The 18,309-nt window shown below is 45.2% G+C and overlaps 1 protein-coding gene across 1 annotated transcript in view; it reads right to left on the bottom strand.

Moving 5' to 3' along the window:
* Positions 1-17,748, bottom strand: part of DCC (DCC netrin 1 receptor) — a 580,257-nt gene extending 562,509 nt beyond the window's left edge. Inside the window, exon 1 of the mRNA XM_050913130.1 lies at positions 17,658-17,748. Coding sequence (XP_050769087.1) covers positions 17,658-17,748 — 91 coding nt within the window. The remainder of the gene's footprint in view (positions 1-17,657) is intronic.
* Positions 17,749-18,309: the final 561 nt, after the last annotated feature.

Below are 18,309 nucleotides of genomic sequence, written 5' to 3'. Positions count from 1 at the left end.
TGATATTGATTGCCCATCTACAGTAGTTCACTTTAAAATAATGAGCAACCCAGAAATAGAAACATAACCAATCAATTATTCTGTCCTTCTAATTACTCAAAGCCAAATCTGGTGGAAACGCAGACTTGCACACCAGCTTCTACGGCATAAGAAAGCTCCTTTAGATCCTTATGAAGAAGTGGGAAGACAGAGCATTGCAAACTTTACTTTACTGCAACGTAAGCCTGAATCGCTGCCAGCATCCTCGACCGTGGCACGGATCGGCTAACCACACACAGGCGCTCCTGCAGCTCGCGCACTCTAAAGGGACGTTTACTTAAGCTTTTATACCTGTGCAGGATTTGGGTCGTGCAGAATAGGATTTAAGCAAGTGCTTAATTTGTTCACGAACATGAGAGATTTTGCGTCTTTGTTTCACCTTGTAAGCGCCAGAACTTCAGGTTGTTGAACTACTGAAGAAATTTAAGTGCAAACTGAATGTTAAGTGCTTGAAAACCTAGCCCTGCTGTTGTGCAAACCAAAAGCAATGAGTGCTGCTCGGCTGCAGCCGTGTTGTCACCCTCACAGTTACAGGACAGTAAAACGGGAAGAGATTTTCTCCTTACAGCAACTCCACTGTCAGGCTGAATATTAACCAGCATGTTCATACAACACACTAAACCCACCCATCACCAATTTCAATCTGGAAAATACCGAATGTCTACAACCAAACATTCTTGTGAGACAGGCATTTCCATCACAAAATACAGGAGCCAAATTACGTATGTAAAGCTCAGGCTTAATGTATTACAAATCAATATTTCTCCTTCCCCTCTCCACAATTACCTTCTTTGCTCACATAAAGTCAATCATCTCATGCAACACAGGTGTGAGAAAATTATTCTGATTTCTACAAAAAGTCGGGTGGAATCAAATCCTATCAAATAGAATAAATCCATGTTAGACAGAAGCTGAAATCTCTGCAAGTGTCTATCAAGCCTAAAGCCCTGATCCTAATCCCAAATTCAACCTCGGCTGAGATCATTGGCGTGACGGGGATTTACCACGGTGCAGAATTTATGCCTCGGGCACCTGATTCCTGTCCCAGCACTTCTACGTGTGCGGCCACTTTGGGTTAAGGCGACTACTGATTTGCAGGAACAGGAGGGAACGACAGATTCTGCTTTTCCAAGGTATTTTTTCCAGCCCGTGCCCAAAGTCCGCTCCAACACAGGAAACCTCAAAACATCAACAGCTTTTTTCCTATCACGTAAGAAGCAGCTTTTACAGAGGTCCAGACTTAAAGGTGCAAGGAAAAACATTGAAAGAGATTGCAAAGACGATAAAACTTGTACAGAAAAAGTTTGGCACATGTATAAATGCAGAGGGTAGTTTTCCCTTTAAAAGTCAAAGTTTACCTCACAGTAATTTCATCCCACAGCAATTTTCTAATTGTTCATTAAAAACACATTAATTGTATGTAAAACGCGTAATTTACCGCTGTTTGGAAGTGAAAATAGAAAACCCCAGGGGGCCAAAAGGTGGCATGAAGTCATAATTCTGATTTATCCCTATAAAATCTGTCCCTGGGTACTGTTAATTATTATAACTTAGAGGAGAAGACATTAAATTTCTGCTTAAAAAATTATTTTTAAGGAATCCATGCATTGATCATGAATAGACAATATTTTAACAAAGCACATCTTTCAGTGTGTATGCTTCTGTTGATTATACTTAGCTCACAAAGTCATATTTTTGCATGAGTGCAAAACTAATATTCAGCAGTTGCGATTCAAAAAAAACCCACCCAGCAACAAAAGAACAACAGAAAACCCCGCACCATCACGCTACACGGTCTCAAGATTACCTCTTTTAATGAAGACGTAGCGCACCACTTTATAGGCCTAATCTACACTATAGATCAAAACTATGTGAAATTTTCTAATTCTCTAGGGGGGGAGGGAGATGGCCATCTCTATGGCTTTCAACGCACGCTATTATTTCAGTTTACAAAATTAGCATCTGTGTACAGTGGCAAAGGATCGCTAGGACGTGTTCAATCCGGCACTGAACTTCCGATTCTCAGAAGTCCAAATAATGTTATGACTATTTTCTTTCAGCTCTTCCAGCAAGCTGGTTTGGTTTTCTAACTAGTCTACTAAGAACGTGCATTTTCTCTCTCACTGTAGATACACGCGTGCGTGCACATACATTATATAAATGTATGTGCACATACGTACACTTATGTACCTATACATGTACACCCAGGTATATCTGAGATACAAAAATACACACAAGTACAGCAATGCGCACGCAAACATACCTACTTACATATGTACAAATACATACATATATATATATTCACTTCACCATATACAGTATTTAAAGCACCTCTATTCACAGGACTGCATTTCATCCCCTATCCACACGTGCACAGCACCCCCAGAAGCCAACAGATGGCAAAATGCTGCCCACGCGCTCTGAAGGGACTGTCGGGCCCCTAACGAACACCAGGAATTAAAGCAGGATTTTGTCTAATCAGGTGCCTGGGGCATCGCTCCATGAATCTCAGTGGTCATTCCTGGATCGTGCCGGTGGAGCTGATCTGCCCTGCCACATTCATTCTCAGAAGAGGAACAGGTATTTTGGTACATCATTTGGTCTTACCAGAAAACAAGCATTTTCGGAATCATTACAAGCTGCTTTAAGAGTGACATGGAGCTTCAGCATATGGCCAACAATTATGCACCTATCTATACAGTAGGCTAAGGACTTGTTGGGTTTTTTTTTTTTAAATCTGCTTAAGTGCAGAGTCATCCAAACATCCATTTATTCCATCAGGTCATGAAAAGAACTGGTTTCCTGACACACTAAATACCAGTGTGCTGCATGCTAGGAGTATGAGAAATGGCCTGCAACGTACTCCTTGCAGGGTGAGGCCGCCTTCCAGGGCTGGGAGCTGCCAAAGACCCCGAGTGCCTCCGCCGGCTTTGCTCTACTGCCTGGCCATCCACTGCCGACCATCCACATCAGCCCGGGACAGCCGCTAACAGCCGGAGAAAGGCAGGGTGGGAGCCAGGGCTGCACGCACTGTGAGGATACAGGCGCTGACAGCTATGACTTGCTCAAATATTACTTTTCCTTTCAGTGATGAAGAGAAGAGAGAGAAAATCTGCGTGCTTGTGTTTTAATTACACACTGTCTTCATTGCGATCCACACTCACCGCTTACCGCGGTAAGATTAGCAGTAAGTTGTCTCACTTTAGACGTTGGCAGGAGGGATATGTCCTGGTCCAGTTTGGCAGAAAGTATATTTCTCTTTATTTTACATTTAATTTGTTACAAAAAGAATAAAATAAATAAATCATCTCTTATTATGGGACACTTACAAAGTCTTTCATTAAAAAAAAAGAAAATTCCCTGACTGATTCACTACCTAAAATGCGGAGGGTGTCCTTCTCGAAGCAAACAGGTCACTCTCAGCCGTGTTGCAGGAATGGCTTGAAAACACCTGGCAGAAGAAATTGCCTTTTGCTCTTTTCTAACGTACAGGAGAGTTTGTTGACGTTCAGCTCCTTTTCTTTAGCGTGATCTAGTAGACAACAAAGTTTCAAGAGGATCTGCCCTAACCCTCTGATGATAAGCATTTCCTTGCCTCTGCTTCCACTTACAGGTTCTTGCTTGAGGCATCCGATGCCCCAAGGCAAGCTCTGATAGAAGAGCCTTGCTGTCTGCACTGCCCCTAATTACAGCGGCTCCGTTTTCTCGTTCGCCCGTGCTCTGTGCTCTAGGTAAATGCCACAAAGGTCACTTTGTTAATTCAACACCAAGCCCACATTAGAAATCATTTGCACAAGGCTGAAAAAGTCACTGTCTTTTTTAATACTGATGTTAAGGTTTTCTTAATATTATACAGTCATAGAAATGAATTTCAATTACGGAGGAATAAAGTAGGTACCTTGTGAAGGTTAGCATTATCCCGAGATAGATATCAAGGCAGGTCAGACAATTCACCACCTGGGGGTGACTATTCTTCTCCCGAGATTAACATAGGTTACTATGCCTTAGATGACAAGCTTCCAGGAATGTGAAGTTAAAAGAGATTATTTCCCACCGGGTAGTACTCACAGCGGGGAGGTCCTAGCAGGCAGGGCTCCAACTTGACCAAACATGTAGAAGGAATGATCCCGCATGGGGCTTGGGATGGGAGGGGACAACCAAGGTCATCAAGCCCACTCCACAGAAGAGCTACACAACGGACACCTACTGCAGAAAGGTCCACAGAGCTTCACTGCATGCTATGAACCCCCAAAATACTTTCAGGCACCCTTCTTAAGACCTCATAAAGACCAGAAACTGTAACTACCAGAGGAGACGTGGGGATACTGATGTCCCTGAATGTCGCACAAGATGCTAGGAAGTTCAGCAGACCCCACTCTACAGGAAAGGGGGGAAAAATAGTCCCTGGCAATCTGACCATTACGGAAGAATTCCCTTCAGATCCCAAATCTGGCAGCTGTTTTAACTGTGGGTGTACGAGCAGAAGACGGCAGCTAGGCACCTGCAAGGGCTGATGCTAGCAGGACTGCAATGGCCCCTTCCTCCACTCTTCCTCCAACCTGCCTCTTTCGTGATCATTGAAGGAGTTTTCTCCCCTAGATATCAGATGTAGATTTGTAATATATTTAAAGATATGCACCAAACTAAAGCCCAAAGCTACAAGACACAAAAAAGCCGTTCTAGCATTTAGAGCTGCGGGGCTGGATCGAGAGTCCAGCCTTCACCGGGCTTTACAGCACACGTTAAGCGCAGCGCTGTCGTGTGCTGTATTGTCCTGCTCCCTTCTCCTCCGCTTAAATCGACTTTCTGTCATGAGGAACAAAACTACCGCAGGACCAAAAGAAAAAAAAAAAGTACAAAGCAGGATTTACAAGAAGGTAGAAGCAGAGGATGGGATGTGTTCATTAGCTGTAGCCCTTCTAGTCCCGACAGTTGACAATTAAGTCCTGGGCTGGAAACATTATCGTTATTTCTGAAGCACAAATCGTAAAGCAATAGCTGATACTTGCCTCCAGTTTTGTTATTTGCCTGTTGACTTGCCATTTTTATTTCATGCGAGGTTACCACGCATCTGCTGAGGAAGGCCATTAATGAGCAGAAAAATGACACCACGAGCAATGCCAAGAAGTCACCTGTTGCCCCTTAAAGGAACACAGAGGGGTATTTTTCATCCCCTCCTCAGCTTATTAGGGCTGCAAATGCCAGGAACGGAGTAACCTCACGTAGTAACAGAGGGGTGAGGGAAGGCCTTCAGCACTTACCAGCACTTACCATTTTAAGACTAATGACCACAAAGAAGGAATATGGTTTTTTTCAGTCATAGTTTTGGGAGGCATCTGCCAAAGATTTTTGGGAAAATGTTTACTGATTATAATTTTAGAAGACCAGCTTCCTCCCAGGAGCCAAATAGGCTATTCCTAGGGCTGGATTTTGGAAACTGTTAGCTGCTCGCTTTTTTTCTATTACAGAGCAATATATAGTCCATCAAGAAATGTTCTACAAAAAATAAGAAACAAATTCAGATAAGTTGCTGACAGATCGTATATTAAGAGGCCAAATTTTCATCATACGTTCACTGAATTACCTTTTAAAATCTAATTTATTGTCAGGCTAACTCTAGTCTCATTTGGAGCTTGCTAGCGTTAGGATGATCAGCATTTTATGACAGCCATACATTACAGTTGTGTCGTACCCTTTTACTACAGGAATCTCAAAGCGTTTTACCATCCTCCATAGGTGTTTGCAGTTGTTTAGCCTTAACTTGATAAGCACCTCCCCATCCTCATTTCACGTTGTGGAGAAGCGGCAACGGGATGCTTACAAGGCTGTGGCAGCATCACAGAGCAGTTTGGGAAAATGAGATTTTAGAACTGGTATGATTGAAAACCTAATAGAAAATTAGAGAAAAAAAATGGATCTCAAAGGGGACTGGCCTCAGCATCAGGTTTACTCACGGGAAGGACCACAGGACCTTTAGCTCTACAGCTCAGCCAAGGAGAAGCACTTGGGATGGAAACCTCTGCATCAGCATTCATTTACCTGACTGAGAAAACAGGGAACGTTAACCCCAGCTCCAGGAGTGTCTGGCTACATTTTTGGATGTTTTTTAGTCACGCAATGACCCAGATTGACTTTGTGTAAAGGTTTACTTATTTCTGACACAACCCATTTACCTACTACATGGGAACAGAGCATTTAGTGGCAAAGCCTGGAGCGCAGCAAAGGGTGATGCAGGGAAACACCTGACGAAGTAGGAGACGTCAGGAACAATCAGAACTAATGAAATAGTTATTGCTATCAGGTATTTGGCATATTAATGCACAGAGACAGATCTCATTTACTGAGACGGCGTCTGGCAATATAAATTATTGGACACTCAAATACTATCACACTCCACATTTAAGGGCCATTTGAATTGTACTCAGGTAGTTTCACTCATCTGCAATCTGAGGAACGTGTTAATAAATACAGGACTGAATCACACCATTGATTTGTAAGTGGAATTTCCCATTAAAACCTGTCAAGAGTATTACTTTAAAAAAAATGAATGGCATAATATAGCCCAGGGTTCTGCTATAACATACTCCTGATGGTATAGCTCTCTGAGTCTCATGGGTGATGGATAATGTTGTTTGTTCTGTACTGACACTGTAGTATCTTTCTTCCGCACTTCTGCTGCAGCCAGAGGTCTCGCTGCCACCAGTTAGTGTCCATCTCTGGTGGGCAGCAAATTAAATAACCAAGCAAGAGTCTACACCTTTCTTTCCACTTCCCTGAGGAGCAATGGTTCATTTGTATGGCCAGTATCTCCAGCTCAGCAAGAAACTGGAAATCCACCGCTCTGATACTGCCACTTTGGACTCTGCTCCGGTTTCTCTCTGTTTGGATTTGAGCTTGTTCTCCCAAGTCTCATGGGTTTGGTGTCTTTTAGAAAGCTGGCTAGTTTTGTAGTTATTGACAGATGCACTTGTCATTCCTGGGATGTTCTGCAAGCTCTGATATGAAAAGGAGGAGTAATGTGAGTAACAACACAACACCAACAGCCCGGACTTGGCACACACGGGGATGCCTCCTGTGATTCTTCATCGATGGCCTCACTCCACAGTACTTCAAGAATTTGTGATCAAGACAGATTAAGCTTATGTAAGGAGCATCAGGGGTGGGGGGGAAGCCAGAGTATTATTTTATTGCATGTTTGAGATTAAAACCATTTCATACTTGATTCACAAAAAACAATTTGCAATGAGGCAATGGTGCCACGGGATTTGGGTGGCTCCAAGCCAGCGGGCCCATTTAAGTAGGAAACCTCCCCTCGGTCAGGATCGGAAAATTCGCTCATTAAGAGAGCCATGGTGCTGCCCCATTTGTGACTGGTTGGTTGAGCACAAAGCATTACTTACAACCTCGAGTGGCCACTGTCCTTGCGGTGATATCATTTTCCATTGATTGTAATTGAGTTCTATTAATGATGTAATTCAATTAGACGCAAATCAAGAGACAACTAATACTTTTAATAACATAACACCAGCTTCTGACAAATTCCCTACACAGATGGAAAAGCTTGATAGAGTTACTGGTAACAGAATATCCCCCTCTGGAGAGATGTTAACAACCCTTTTAATATCAATACACCTGCTATAGCAAAGCTATTTGGTTGCAGAGAATCAGCGTCTATGTGAGCATATAAGGAATGCAAATGATCAACAACATATTATGTTTAGGAGGATTTTGTTGATGTGAAGGTGTCTCCGCGGAAGTCAGGGAAGATTTATTCAGGTTGAGAATTTGGCCTAATGTATTGAAACGACCTTTCTCTCTCTTTTTATAATTGTTTAAATCATTAAAATTTGATGGATTAAAAAAAATCTGATTTATTCTCCATTACTGTGGGCTTAGAGAATTGTGTGGGCAGTATGGAGATACAGCTGTTTACCCAGTTTTCTCCTGAATCTTTCATCCAGATGACCTTTATTTCAGATTAATGAAAACAAAGAATGAATAACATTTGTGTGAGAGGGAGATCACAGCAAACTGCCACGTGTAACAGTCTTCACCAGAACTGAATATATTTCTTACAACACGCACCTGCTATTCCAAAGCACACAGTTGTTTTAATTTCCACAAACTATCTCCTTACTTTTAACGTCCAAAACAATTAGCACCAGAAATCTAAAAACATGAAACCGCATGATTTTTGCAGAAAGCATTGCATGTACAACACCCTCAGTCCTACAGCACTTTAAAATCTTACGCATGAGTACCTTTTTCTAAGCGTCCTTATACTGCTGGTTTGCTAAATGTCCTATCAACACTTGGACCATGGGAGCTATCAGCCCCTTTGGGCGTCTCTGTCACAGGCACAGAAAATTTCTATGTTTATAAATCTCTGTGGACACTGAAAAAAGCCATTCTGACACTATCCAGAGGTATGAAAGTGTCTCCGTTTTGCATCCTCCTAATCACGAACGCTAAAACAAGAGTGTCAGATTCAGGGGTTTTTTTTAACTCGCTTCACGCTGTTTCTCACACAGGACACGGTATTCATTGTGTCCAGGGAAAATAAAAAGGTCCGGAGCCCCGTAAATAAATACATAAAAATCCCAATGTCCTTCTTAACAGCAAAGTCTAAATCTGAGACCATTAACTACTTTCATATGTATGACAGACTCTTCTTCAATAATTCATCTAAACCTTTTCAATCTTCTAGGCAGAAAACCATGTAGGAAGCTTCCTTCCAAAGCAGAATGGGGGACTGTGGGCCTTTTTGCCAAATTTATAAATAACATGTAGGATATTAGGATAACCAGTCATGCCAATAGGACGTTCAGCAGCATCTGTAATACAACAAAGGAGGGACAAACTAGGAAAAAGCATTTTTACTTTGGATAAGAGAAACACAAGCACCATGACGTTTGGAAAACGGGTATGAAATTTACAGTATTTGATGAATATGGGGAAAACCCCACATCACCGCAACCACATGAAATATATACATACACACATGAAATGCCATCTACACCCATCTCCTAAAATACACCCCCGCCTCTGCTGGACCACCCTCCTCCATGGCCCTCGCCCAGGCCATTCTGCGGGTGGTTCAGCACAAACTTCAGACAAAACCATGACTACTAATTACAGCCCTACAGAAAAGTTGCATCGGTCCTTCCCTGGCATCTGACACAAGCGCCCGCCACCAAGACAACAACAATCAAAACCTCAACCCGAGCAAGAAAAAAGGCTTCTTCAGCAGTCAACAGGTTGGTGCATTTGGGTCTCACCACGACCGCTGTCTGTTGCGTGTCTTCAGCACCAGGGAAGAGCAGAGGGAAAGTTTTAAGGGCTCTTTTCCGCTTCTTCTGAGCATTAGAAGGCAGAGAAGGGAGAAAAAAAAAGGAAGGGAATATGGACGAAGGCCCCTCAGGGCCTTTTTAAAAGTCTGTCTTCCTCCCCTGATGCTTCTAAGGGGAAAAAAGGAATGAATATTGTGGATAGGAACTCAGAAGAATGCTTTTAAAATGCTTTTTAGTCTTTGGCTAGTGAGGGGAAGAGTATTGGAGAGAGACTCAGGGGGAAGGAGGTTCATGCATGAACTCTGCACCGAACAAGTCCTTTTGGGTAGCTGTGCACTAAGGATGAAACACCCAACTCTGCTCGGTACCTGCTGCCAGCCCCAAGATAGCCCACTCCTCGCTCATAAGTCAACTCCACTCCTGGGGAAGCAACCTTCAGCTTTTAACTGCGACACTTTGGGGAGTTCTGCCTTTAGAAAGAAACACTTTATGCAATTATATCAATTGACCTTGTCCAGAGCTGTCATGTTTCGTATAATTCCTGCTCTCAGACCCTGACAGCCAGACAGAAACGCCCACCTGTTCAGCTGCAGGTCACACGGTTAACATAGGCACGAACCTTCAGACACTTTTTGAACCAAGATTTCTCAGATTTGCTGAACCAGATTTGGCTGCTGGGTACTTTTATGTTCCTCCTCAAAATACACTCCAAGAAAAAGAGACAAGGAACCTGGACTAAGCCTCTAAAACAAATATTTATGAGGTCGGTCTTCAGCTATGCCAACAAAAACCACCTCTGGCTCACTAGGATTGCTCCTGCCAGCAGCACAGCTATCGGCGTGGGATGGGCCAGGGACGGGTGCAGGCTCCGGCTGTGCGGGCAGCAGCACAGGCAGATCAGGCTGCCTGGCCCTTCAGGGCAGCACCGGAGCATCCATCCAGGATCAATCTGTTCAGCTTGTCAGAAAGGATATGAAGATGTACCTTCACTGTACTTCATACCTTCTCAGGGAGAATTTAGTGGGGAAAGGCACAGCAAGAACCAGTGGCAAGAAACTGAAGCCAAGCAAATTCAAATGAGAAACAAAGGAAAAACAAGCAAGGCAAAAGCAACCCAGTGAATGCAATTAGATATGCCAAGGGAGAATGTTCTCCAGCCCATCACAGGTAAATAGGTGAAGTTATATGGATTGTCCATACACAGAACAGACTAAACGAGGAAATGATTCCTCTTTTAGTGACATTATCTGTTCCCATCCTGGCCGCAAGATCTCAAGCACGTGCACAAGTGTATCATATACAGGGCTCAAGTGAGGACTTCTCCTTAGTTGCTTTGCCTTGAGACTCACATCTGTGACCAGCCAGGCAGAGGATACAAACTTCATGCCGCTATTTTTTATGACAATCTCTCTCTACTCAGTGTACCCAAGAGCAAGCAGGGAACTAAAATAATAGTTAGCTTTAGTCCAATTTGTAATGCTATAATGTCTCTACTTTCTTAATCTTTCGCTGTAGAAACTACCCATATATCCAAGAGTAACCTTGCTGCTACTTCTACTAAAACAGCCTGTACTTGCAGTGCTGCACTGAGATTTGATAGAACATGGGGCAACTGTGGAGACAGCGCAAGGTATGTGGTGGGAGTAAACAAAAACTTGAGAAATAGGAGACAAGAACGGAGCTATGATATTGAGGGAAAAAGGGAAAGCAGTAAGCAAAGGCAACTCGGAAACACAGAAATGTAGCTCCTCACCTGTGCAGGACAAACACAGTCCCTGTCAGCATAACATATGAAGCCCCCGTTGACTGACAGGGTATACAGAAGGTGGACACCAGGCTGTGAAACTATTATTACATATAAATGATAAAAATATGAACTAGTAGACTGTCATTCATTGCAAAGCTCTTCTGGTGATTGAAGAGCTGACCTTAGCTCAGCTAATCTACAGAGCCTCTCAAAAGAGTCATAACCCTGCAATTTATAAAGCTCTCCATCCACTCCCCAACGAGCAGCCTCACCTCCCACGGTACATCCTCATGCCATGGTACATCCATGTCGTGCCAAGCACCACCTCCGTGATTTGGATAAGTTCTGCGTTTTGTAACACAGCGTCACAGTAAGCCTCCAACTACCCTACCCTCTCCAACTAAAATAAATGTTTTCATAAACACCTGCACTGGTGGCTGGGGTTGTTTCACTGTCCAGGAAGCTCCGTGCACAGAACAGGAGCTTCTCTGTGTAATTTCCAGTATCTTTATTTTACACTTTATCTATTTTTGTCACCCTTTGTTCTTGCTGTAAGACCCCAGAAGAAAACGACAGTGAGTATTTGTTTCAACAAGTCAAACTTCTCAGCTGGTCAGGACGCTGTTTCCCAAAACAGATAGAAATTGGTATCAAAGCTTTGGAAATGACAAAGCTGGTGGTTGTTCACCGTCTGCTTCCACGCTGCGAGAGGAGGCACCTTGTGAGCCCTCGAGCCCAGGAAAGCGTGACCGTAGGCTGGGTGCACATGATCAATCCAGTGAATCTGATTGTTCATAAAGCCCCATAAAAGCAAACAAAATCATCAAAACATCAGTAGTCTCCCTGTTTTAAACTCTACTTCGCAGGGCGAGAAGATACCCAGTTTTCAGCCAGTAATGTGATTTCCAAGAAGATACTATTCCTTCAGCTTCTCTGTTTGACAACTAATATTTTGCTGAAACTTCGGGCAGCAATTTAAAGTAGTTTTCAATGTATTTTGAATACTTCAGAGCATTTATAAAATTACAGCACATATTGGCATTACCATCGACAAATGACTGCCATCAACCGAGACAGAAATTGAGACATTTAACCGTGCATTTATCGTGCCTCTCTGAGAATACAGTTTCCTTTATAGTGCAGACATCTCCAAACTCTCGAGCGAGATGTTCTGTCATTAGCCCAATTTAGCTGTAGCCCTTCACATCAAAGCTGAAATTGAGAAACGTTGTCAGAAAGAAACAATTCTGCTAGGTTTACAATTATCTGCTGTGTTATCTTTCAGGAATAATATACTCTATTTTACCGGTGAATTTACTGTCAGAAATCAGGAGATACACTTCACTTTCAGTCATTGCTTTCCATAGTTTTATAGTTTTCCTTACAGGAGGCTGTGCAGAAGACCCAAAGGAGCAAATCTCAAATGCCTGAAGCTCTCCACCCATACTAAAAAAAGATTCCCAAGCATCAAGCATCCTTTATCTTGCAGAGGAGACCACTGGTGCTTTTCAACAGCAGAAGTGGTGAGTCTGTGATGTTCATAGAAGGGGATGGCAAGGAGAAGTTAGGTAATGGACACATGGAGTAGATTTATTTCCCAAGGACCAGAACCAGTAACAATTTAAGCCATCCCCACAACAAACATTTGAGAAGAAATTCTTTAAAGTGAGGAGCAGAAACATTCACCAGGGAGTCAGACAGAAAATGGCAGAAACACCGGTACTGAAGCCAGTTCCCTGCAAACCACCTGAGCTCAGCTCTGCCTGCGGCACAACCTCACAGTTCGGATGAGGAACGTTGTGGTCCCTATTTTTTGGCAGATGAATTTTCAGGCCAGCATGGAGAAAGGAATTCACTTGGGCAAATTAAAAGTAAGGGTTTTCAGAGACTTGGGGAATAGCAAACAGCACCTGGTGGCGGATGCCTTCCAGAGGAGCAAGGACCGCTCTGCACCCTGCAGACTTGGGTGCTGCCTCCCGAGCCGATGCTCTCGCTCCCGGGCTGGAGCACCTCCGTCCAGCCCGGGGCACCATGGCTGCGGTAAGAGGGATGTAAGGGAAACAAGGACAGGGCCGGCGTGTTTACTTTGGATTCCAATGGAAATAAAAAATTTAGGTCAATGTTTCACCCAAGGGATAATTTTAACAGAGCAAGTGAATTTTTTTGCCTTAATTAATCATGAAAGCCTCCATGGAATTTGTTAGTATACTTTTTATTCAGGCAAGGCCAACATTTTAAGAAATACCCATCTATTTGTATTACAACAAAGAGACTGGCTGCACTGACTCACGCTGTTACAGATCTGCATTTCAGCAGAAGGGAAAATAAGGCACATGAAAACGTGGTCCCCTCTTTGAGTATCAGCTTCTTTCAATACACGAAGCGACTAACTTCTGTAAATCGCATCAATCAAGGAATTTGCAACAGCAAACCTGAGGCGAGACTCTACCTGTTGGCTTGTGTGTAGCCTTCGGGTCTGAGTGTCCCCACACCTGCACAGGGGCACAGCTAAGCCTTCTCTTAGGCTAGCCCAGAGGGGAACCAGTGAGCTTTAGTCTGGTAAGATGTTAAAATACCAGGAAAGGCCAAACTTCTTTCACAGCCTACTCACATTAGCACATTTGCTGAAGTCTCTACAACAACCTTTTCCACCAAGAACGGAGGTGCAAACCCATTGCAGAGTTTTAGCCTTGCAGCTGGATATGCCACGCAAGCAGGCGCATAGGCAACGCTCAATTTTGTGGCGTTATTTTATCTCATAAAAATAACACTTAAAAAATCAGTACTGGCCCTCTAAAGGACATCTGGTGGAAAATCCATGCGCTGAGCATCTGATGAATGACTCTGAAAGAGTTATTTTAGCTGTCATGTCACTGGATTGACAGCAGTCTCCGGTTCGAAGAGGCCAACCCAGGCGTCACATACAACACACGCTTCAGGGGCCGAGCTCAGGCAGAATCCAGATTATTGCAGGATGGTGTTAAACAACAGGCTACTGGGAAATACCAGCCCACGTACAGCACCAGTCTTTTGCTAGTCAAAATGTGAGACAGGACAGGGATGCAAAACAAGGCTCTCCGCTTCCTTGGCAGCGGAGTGAAAGCCCGGGTGGGTTGGGAGAAGGCAGCACTTGCTCCTCCATCTCCACCCGGGCTGCTCCAGGGAAATGCAAAGAGCAAGGTCGGTGCACTAGCTCTGAACTTAAGCTCAGTCAGATGATGTGAAGAACACGTCTAGATTGCAAGTTGCGTCTGGAAAAGGAATCCCACAGGTTTTCTTCTCTAAGTTTGAGAAGTGTAGATGTATTTATTAATCATTTTGATCCTGGAAGCCCTCACTGCGGACCACGATCCTGCTGTGAATCTGCATAGCAAAGCACTTACAGTCCTGCCCCAAAGATCCGACTGTCCCAGCATAAAACAGGCAATCAAAGATGGGTTCAGACAAACACAGAAATAAAAGGAGAATATCTTGACGGCGCTGCCATGTCTTGGGCCCTGGAACAGATCTTTCATGCTAAGTTTTGTATTGGGAAGGACAAGGGAGTAGCAGTCAAGGATAAATGTGCCAAGTGTGAAATCTGGACATCATTACTCTTGGCATAATCTCATTGAAAACAAACATTCCTGACTGTGTATTTGAAGTCAGCATTGGTCCTGTATCCATATGGACGTGGAGAAGGGGGGGAGTGAGGACAAAAAGACATAAAACAAGAAGAGCTAAATACAAAAAATATTCAACAAACTATAGAAAGAAGAGTATTCCAATGTAAAGTGCTCATCCTCAACTCAGCTCATTTCCATTTTTAAAAATACTCTCGCAAATGCACGGAGGTTACTGCACAGAGGTTACCCCACTCCTATAATACACGTGGTGGCTCACACGCCTCGTAACACAGAGGGCAACTGCAGCAAATGTGAAATGGATGCTGTGGCAGGTCACTGGTGATTTATACTGCACCACTCACAGAAGTGATTGCCAGAGTACCCAGACGTCGCTGGGCTCTGACATGCTGCACTAACACTAAATTTCTCACCAAGATCTAGTGGGAGTCAAAGACACCAAACATAGAATCCATTCACAAAAAACCTTTGAGATTGACTTAAATTCCCACCTACAGACAAAAAAAAAGGGAAGGTATTTTGTGGTTACTTTAATACCTACACAGAACAAACCGTACAGCACCATAATGATCAACCACTACATAATTTACATCTGCCTTTATCAGGAACACATTTTCCATCGTCTCTTTCCAAAATGGCAAACACTGCCCATCATCTGTTCTTCCATCCGCGTATACACATTTTTAACCAGGAAAAGTCTGACGTCGTGCTTTACTTTTTGTCTCATCCCCCAAAACATTTTGCCCCTCACACACAATGGCAAACGACAGGCGCAGGACTCGACTCCGGCGCAGAAGCAGCGTGTCCCTGCCCGCACACGGATGCGCCGCTGCCCTTCGGTACCAAAGTTTTGAACACACCCCTGCAAGCCCACAGCAGCTGCGGCCTTTGGGCAGGGAGCAAGAGAGGAGCCGGCCCCATTGTGCAGCATCTCCAGGAGTCCTTTGTTAGCAGCGCTCACCGCCTGCCCATGCCCTGCTGCGCGGGGACCCGTGCCAGGCACAGCACGCTGCCCGCACCTCCTGCCTGCACCTCCTGCCCACAGCGCGCCAGCTCGCGGATGAAGTGGAAACACCATGGTGAGCGAGCAGAGGCCGCAGCCTTGCCCGAAAGGGACAAGATCTGCTTTATTCAGTTTTGTAGGCTGACTGAGGATGGCGACAGGGATGCTCAGGAAAGCACAAACTCACGACTGCCCCCGGGGCTGAGACGCTGGGAAAACTTTGCCCATTTGCAGCTTGTGAAGCGCGACACAAGGAACTGGGTGCAACGCAAAGATGCCACCTTCAAAATCAGTGCAATAAACACCTGTGTATCATAGATGGGGCGTGAAACGCACAACCAATACGCGCAGCTGGAAAACAGCCTGTTTCTTCCATGTACCACAAAACAATACCGATGCTGTGGGTTTGCAGCACGTTTGGCCCCTGACACAGCACACAGCTTCCTTCGCTCCTCAGGCACTCACACGCAGAGGCTCTCACTCCATCCCCTCCTTTGGCAGCAAAGCAGCCTGCAAGTCAATCATCTTTCACGAAGGAGGATCACTGCCATGTCTCCCAGCCTTTAAGCTGGAAAGGCAAGAGAGACACCTATTCGTTATCCTGCTCCCACTGCCCGGGTCCCACCTTCCACGCAAGTAATTGCAGAGGACAATGCTGGGGACACGCGTGCACAAGCGCGCACACACGCGCATGCAAAATAAACCTCTTGGTTTGGCAGAGAAGCATCTTCCAGTTTACTTGCTAACTCCCCAAAATCAGGACAATCGAAAGATACGCCCGTTCGTGTAAAGGAAGCACCACCTCCATGGGCGATTGCCATTTGCATACATGATAACCCGAGCTTTGCCAGAAGACAGCGAGGGTCTTTTTGCAAAACGCTTCGTATGCAGCACTTTCCCCATCACGAAAACCTGCTTTAGTGCTGGTGTGCGTGGTGTGGGGAGTTGGTTCCCATTGTTCCTCCGTCGCCGCTGCGAAAGCAGTGTGCACAGACGTGTGCTTGGATCCTTTTTTGTATTTTCCAGCCTTCCCCCTTCCCAAGGTTTCTCCTACTGAAGTGCTCCTCCTTTTCTTTTGGAGAAAATTAAATGAGCACTGGAGAACGGTATTTCCTTGCACGCATCTCCCTCCACCATGCACTCAGACCCTGAGCCTCCTGCAAATCAAAGCACCACTTTCTTAGTTCCTAACACTTCTTGGCTCACGCTCCCATTTCTCTTTTCTTTCTTTTTGAATGAGAGAACTGTGTACCGCCGAGCCCTTCTCCACCTCCCGCACAAGGAGCCCCAGAGCATCGCTGTGTCAGTTCCCTCCATTCCTCCCTACCCCGGTTCCACACACAACTGGCTTTGCCATTTTTAATTAGAAAATGTGCCTGCCAAGTGCGGCGAGAGAGGTGCAGCCCCAAAGAATCGCAGCCTAATAGAGTTGGAAGATGCTTTGCAGATAACTGCGTTTCCTGCCGTGCTAACTCATCTGCTGCTTTTATTCCTTTACCCAGTAAAGGCAACCCCTTCCCTTGGTTTCAGCACATAGACCCAAAAAGCTACAGGCGAATATATCCAATCGCAAGCGGGATCAGGTGCAAAAGAAAATGGGAACTAACCCTACCACCGCCACAGCACACACGCTTACACACCTATTATGCCACCTCCTGCCACATTTCTCCTTCATTTTCCATGGATTTCCTTCTTTCCAGCGCTGCCCTTTCTCTCCAAGGCTGCGCAAGGCGCTTCTAACCCCGGTTCCCCCTTCCCATCTGTGGGAAGTGATGCAAAAGCTCACACTGGCGAGCAGCAACAACCACAACAAAACCCCCCGAAAAACCAAATCATGCTTGCAGAGGGTGAGAAAAGTCCATTAGCACAAGAGAAACAGGCGCATTGCTTTGGGATGCGGAGAAAAATCACCCTCGCCCCGGAGCGCAAAGGGAAATAAGGCAGAGCTGACTTACCGGAGACTCGAGGATGCAGGCTCGCCAGCGTAAACCCGAAGAGGAGAAAAGCCAGCTTTGGTACCCAAACACATCCAAGACTATTCTCCATATTTCAACACACACCTACAGATTCGGGTCCTGGGCACCAGCAGCAACCACACATGCACGCACAGCCCCTTCTGCCTCCTCCTCGCCGGGGCTTTTTTCTTTTTTTTTTTTTTCGGTCCCTGCTGACAGGGATCAGCAAAGGGGGAAGGGGTACGGAGGGAGGAAAAAAAGTTGCATTCAGTCCAGGAGGCTCCGAGGCTCCCGAGCGTGCAGGGAACTAACTCAAGGAGACGGGGAAGGATGGGGAAGGGTCCTCCCACCGCTGGAAAACCATACAGAGGAAAATCCTGCCAAAAAAAAAAAAAAAGCCGTCCGGCGTGCATCAAAAGAGTCGCGGCGGCTCCATGTCCAACGCCGTGCAAAGTACAAAAAAAAAAAAAACCAAACACCAAACCCAATAAAAATTAGGGGGGGGGAAGCCCCGGTGCACGCGTAGAAAGAAGCCGGAGCGGCGCAACCCGGGGAGCGTGCGGCTCTGCCTCCTTGCCGGCAGGCGCGGGGCAGCGCCGCAAGCAGCCGCCGGAGGAAGGGCTGCGGCGTCTCACTTGTTACGGGGGCTGCC

The sequence above is a fragment of the Gymnogyps californianus genome, chromosome Z (genome assembly GCF_018139145.2).
Source record: "Gymnogyps californianus isolate 813 chromosome Z, ASM1813914v2, whole genome shotgun sequence".
In the NCBI taxonomy this organism is placed as follows: Eukaryota; Metazoa; Chordata; class Aves; order Accipitriformes; family Cathartidae; genus Gymnogyps; species Gymnogyps californianus.
This window is presented reverse-complemented; position numbering and strand designations above follow the sequence as displayed.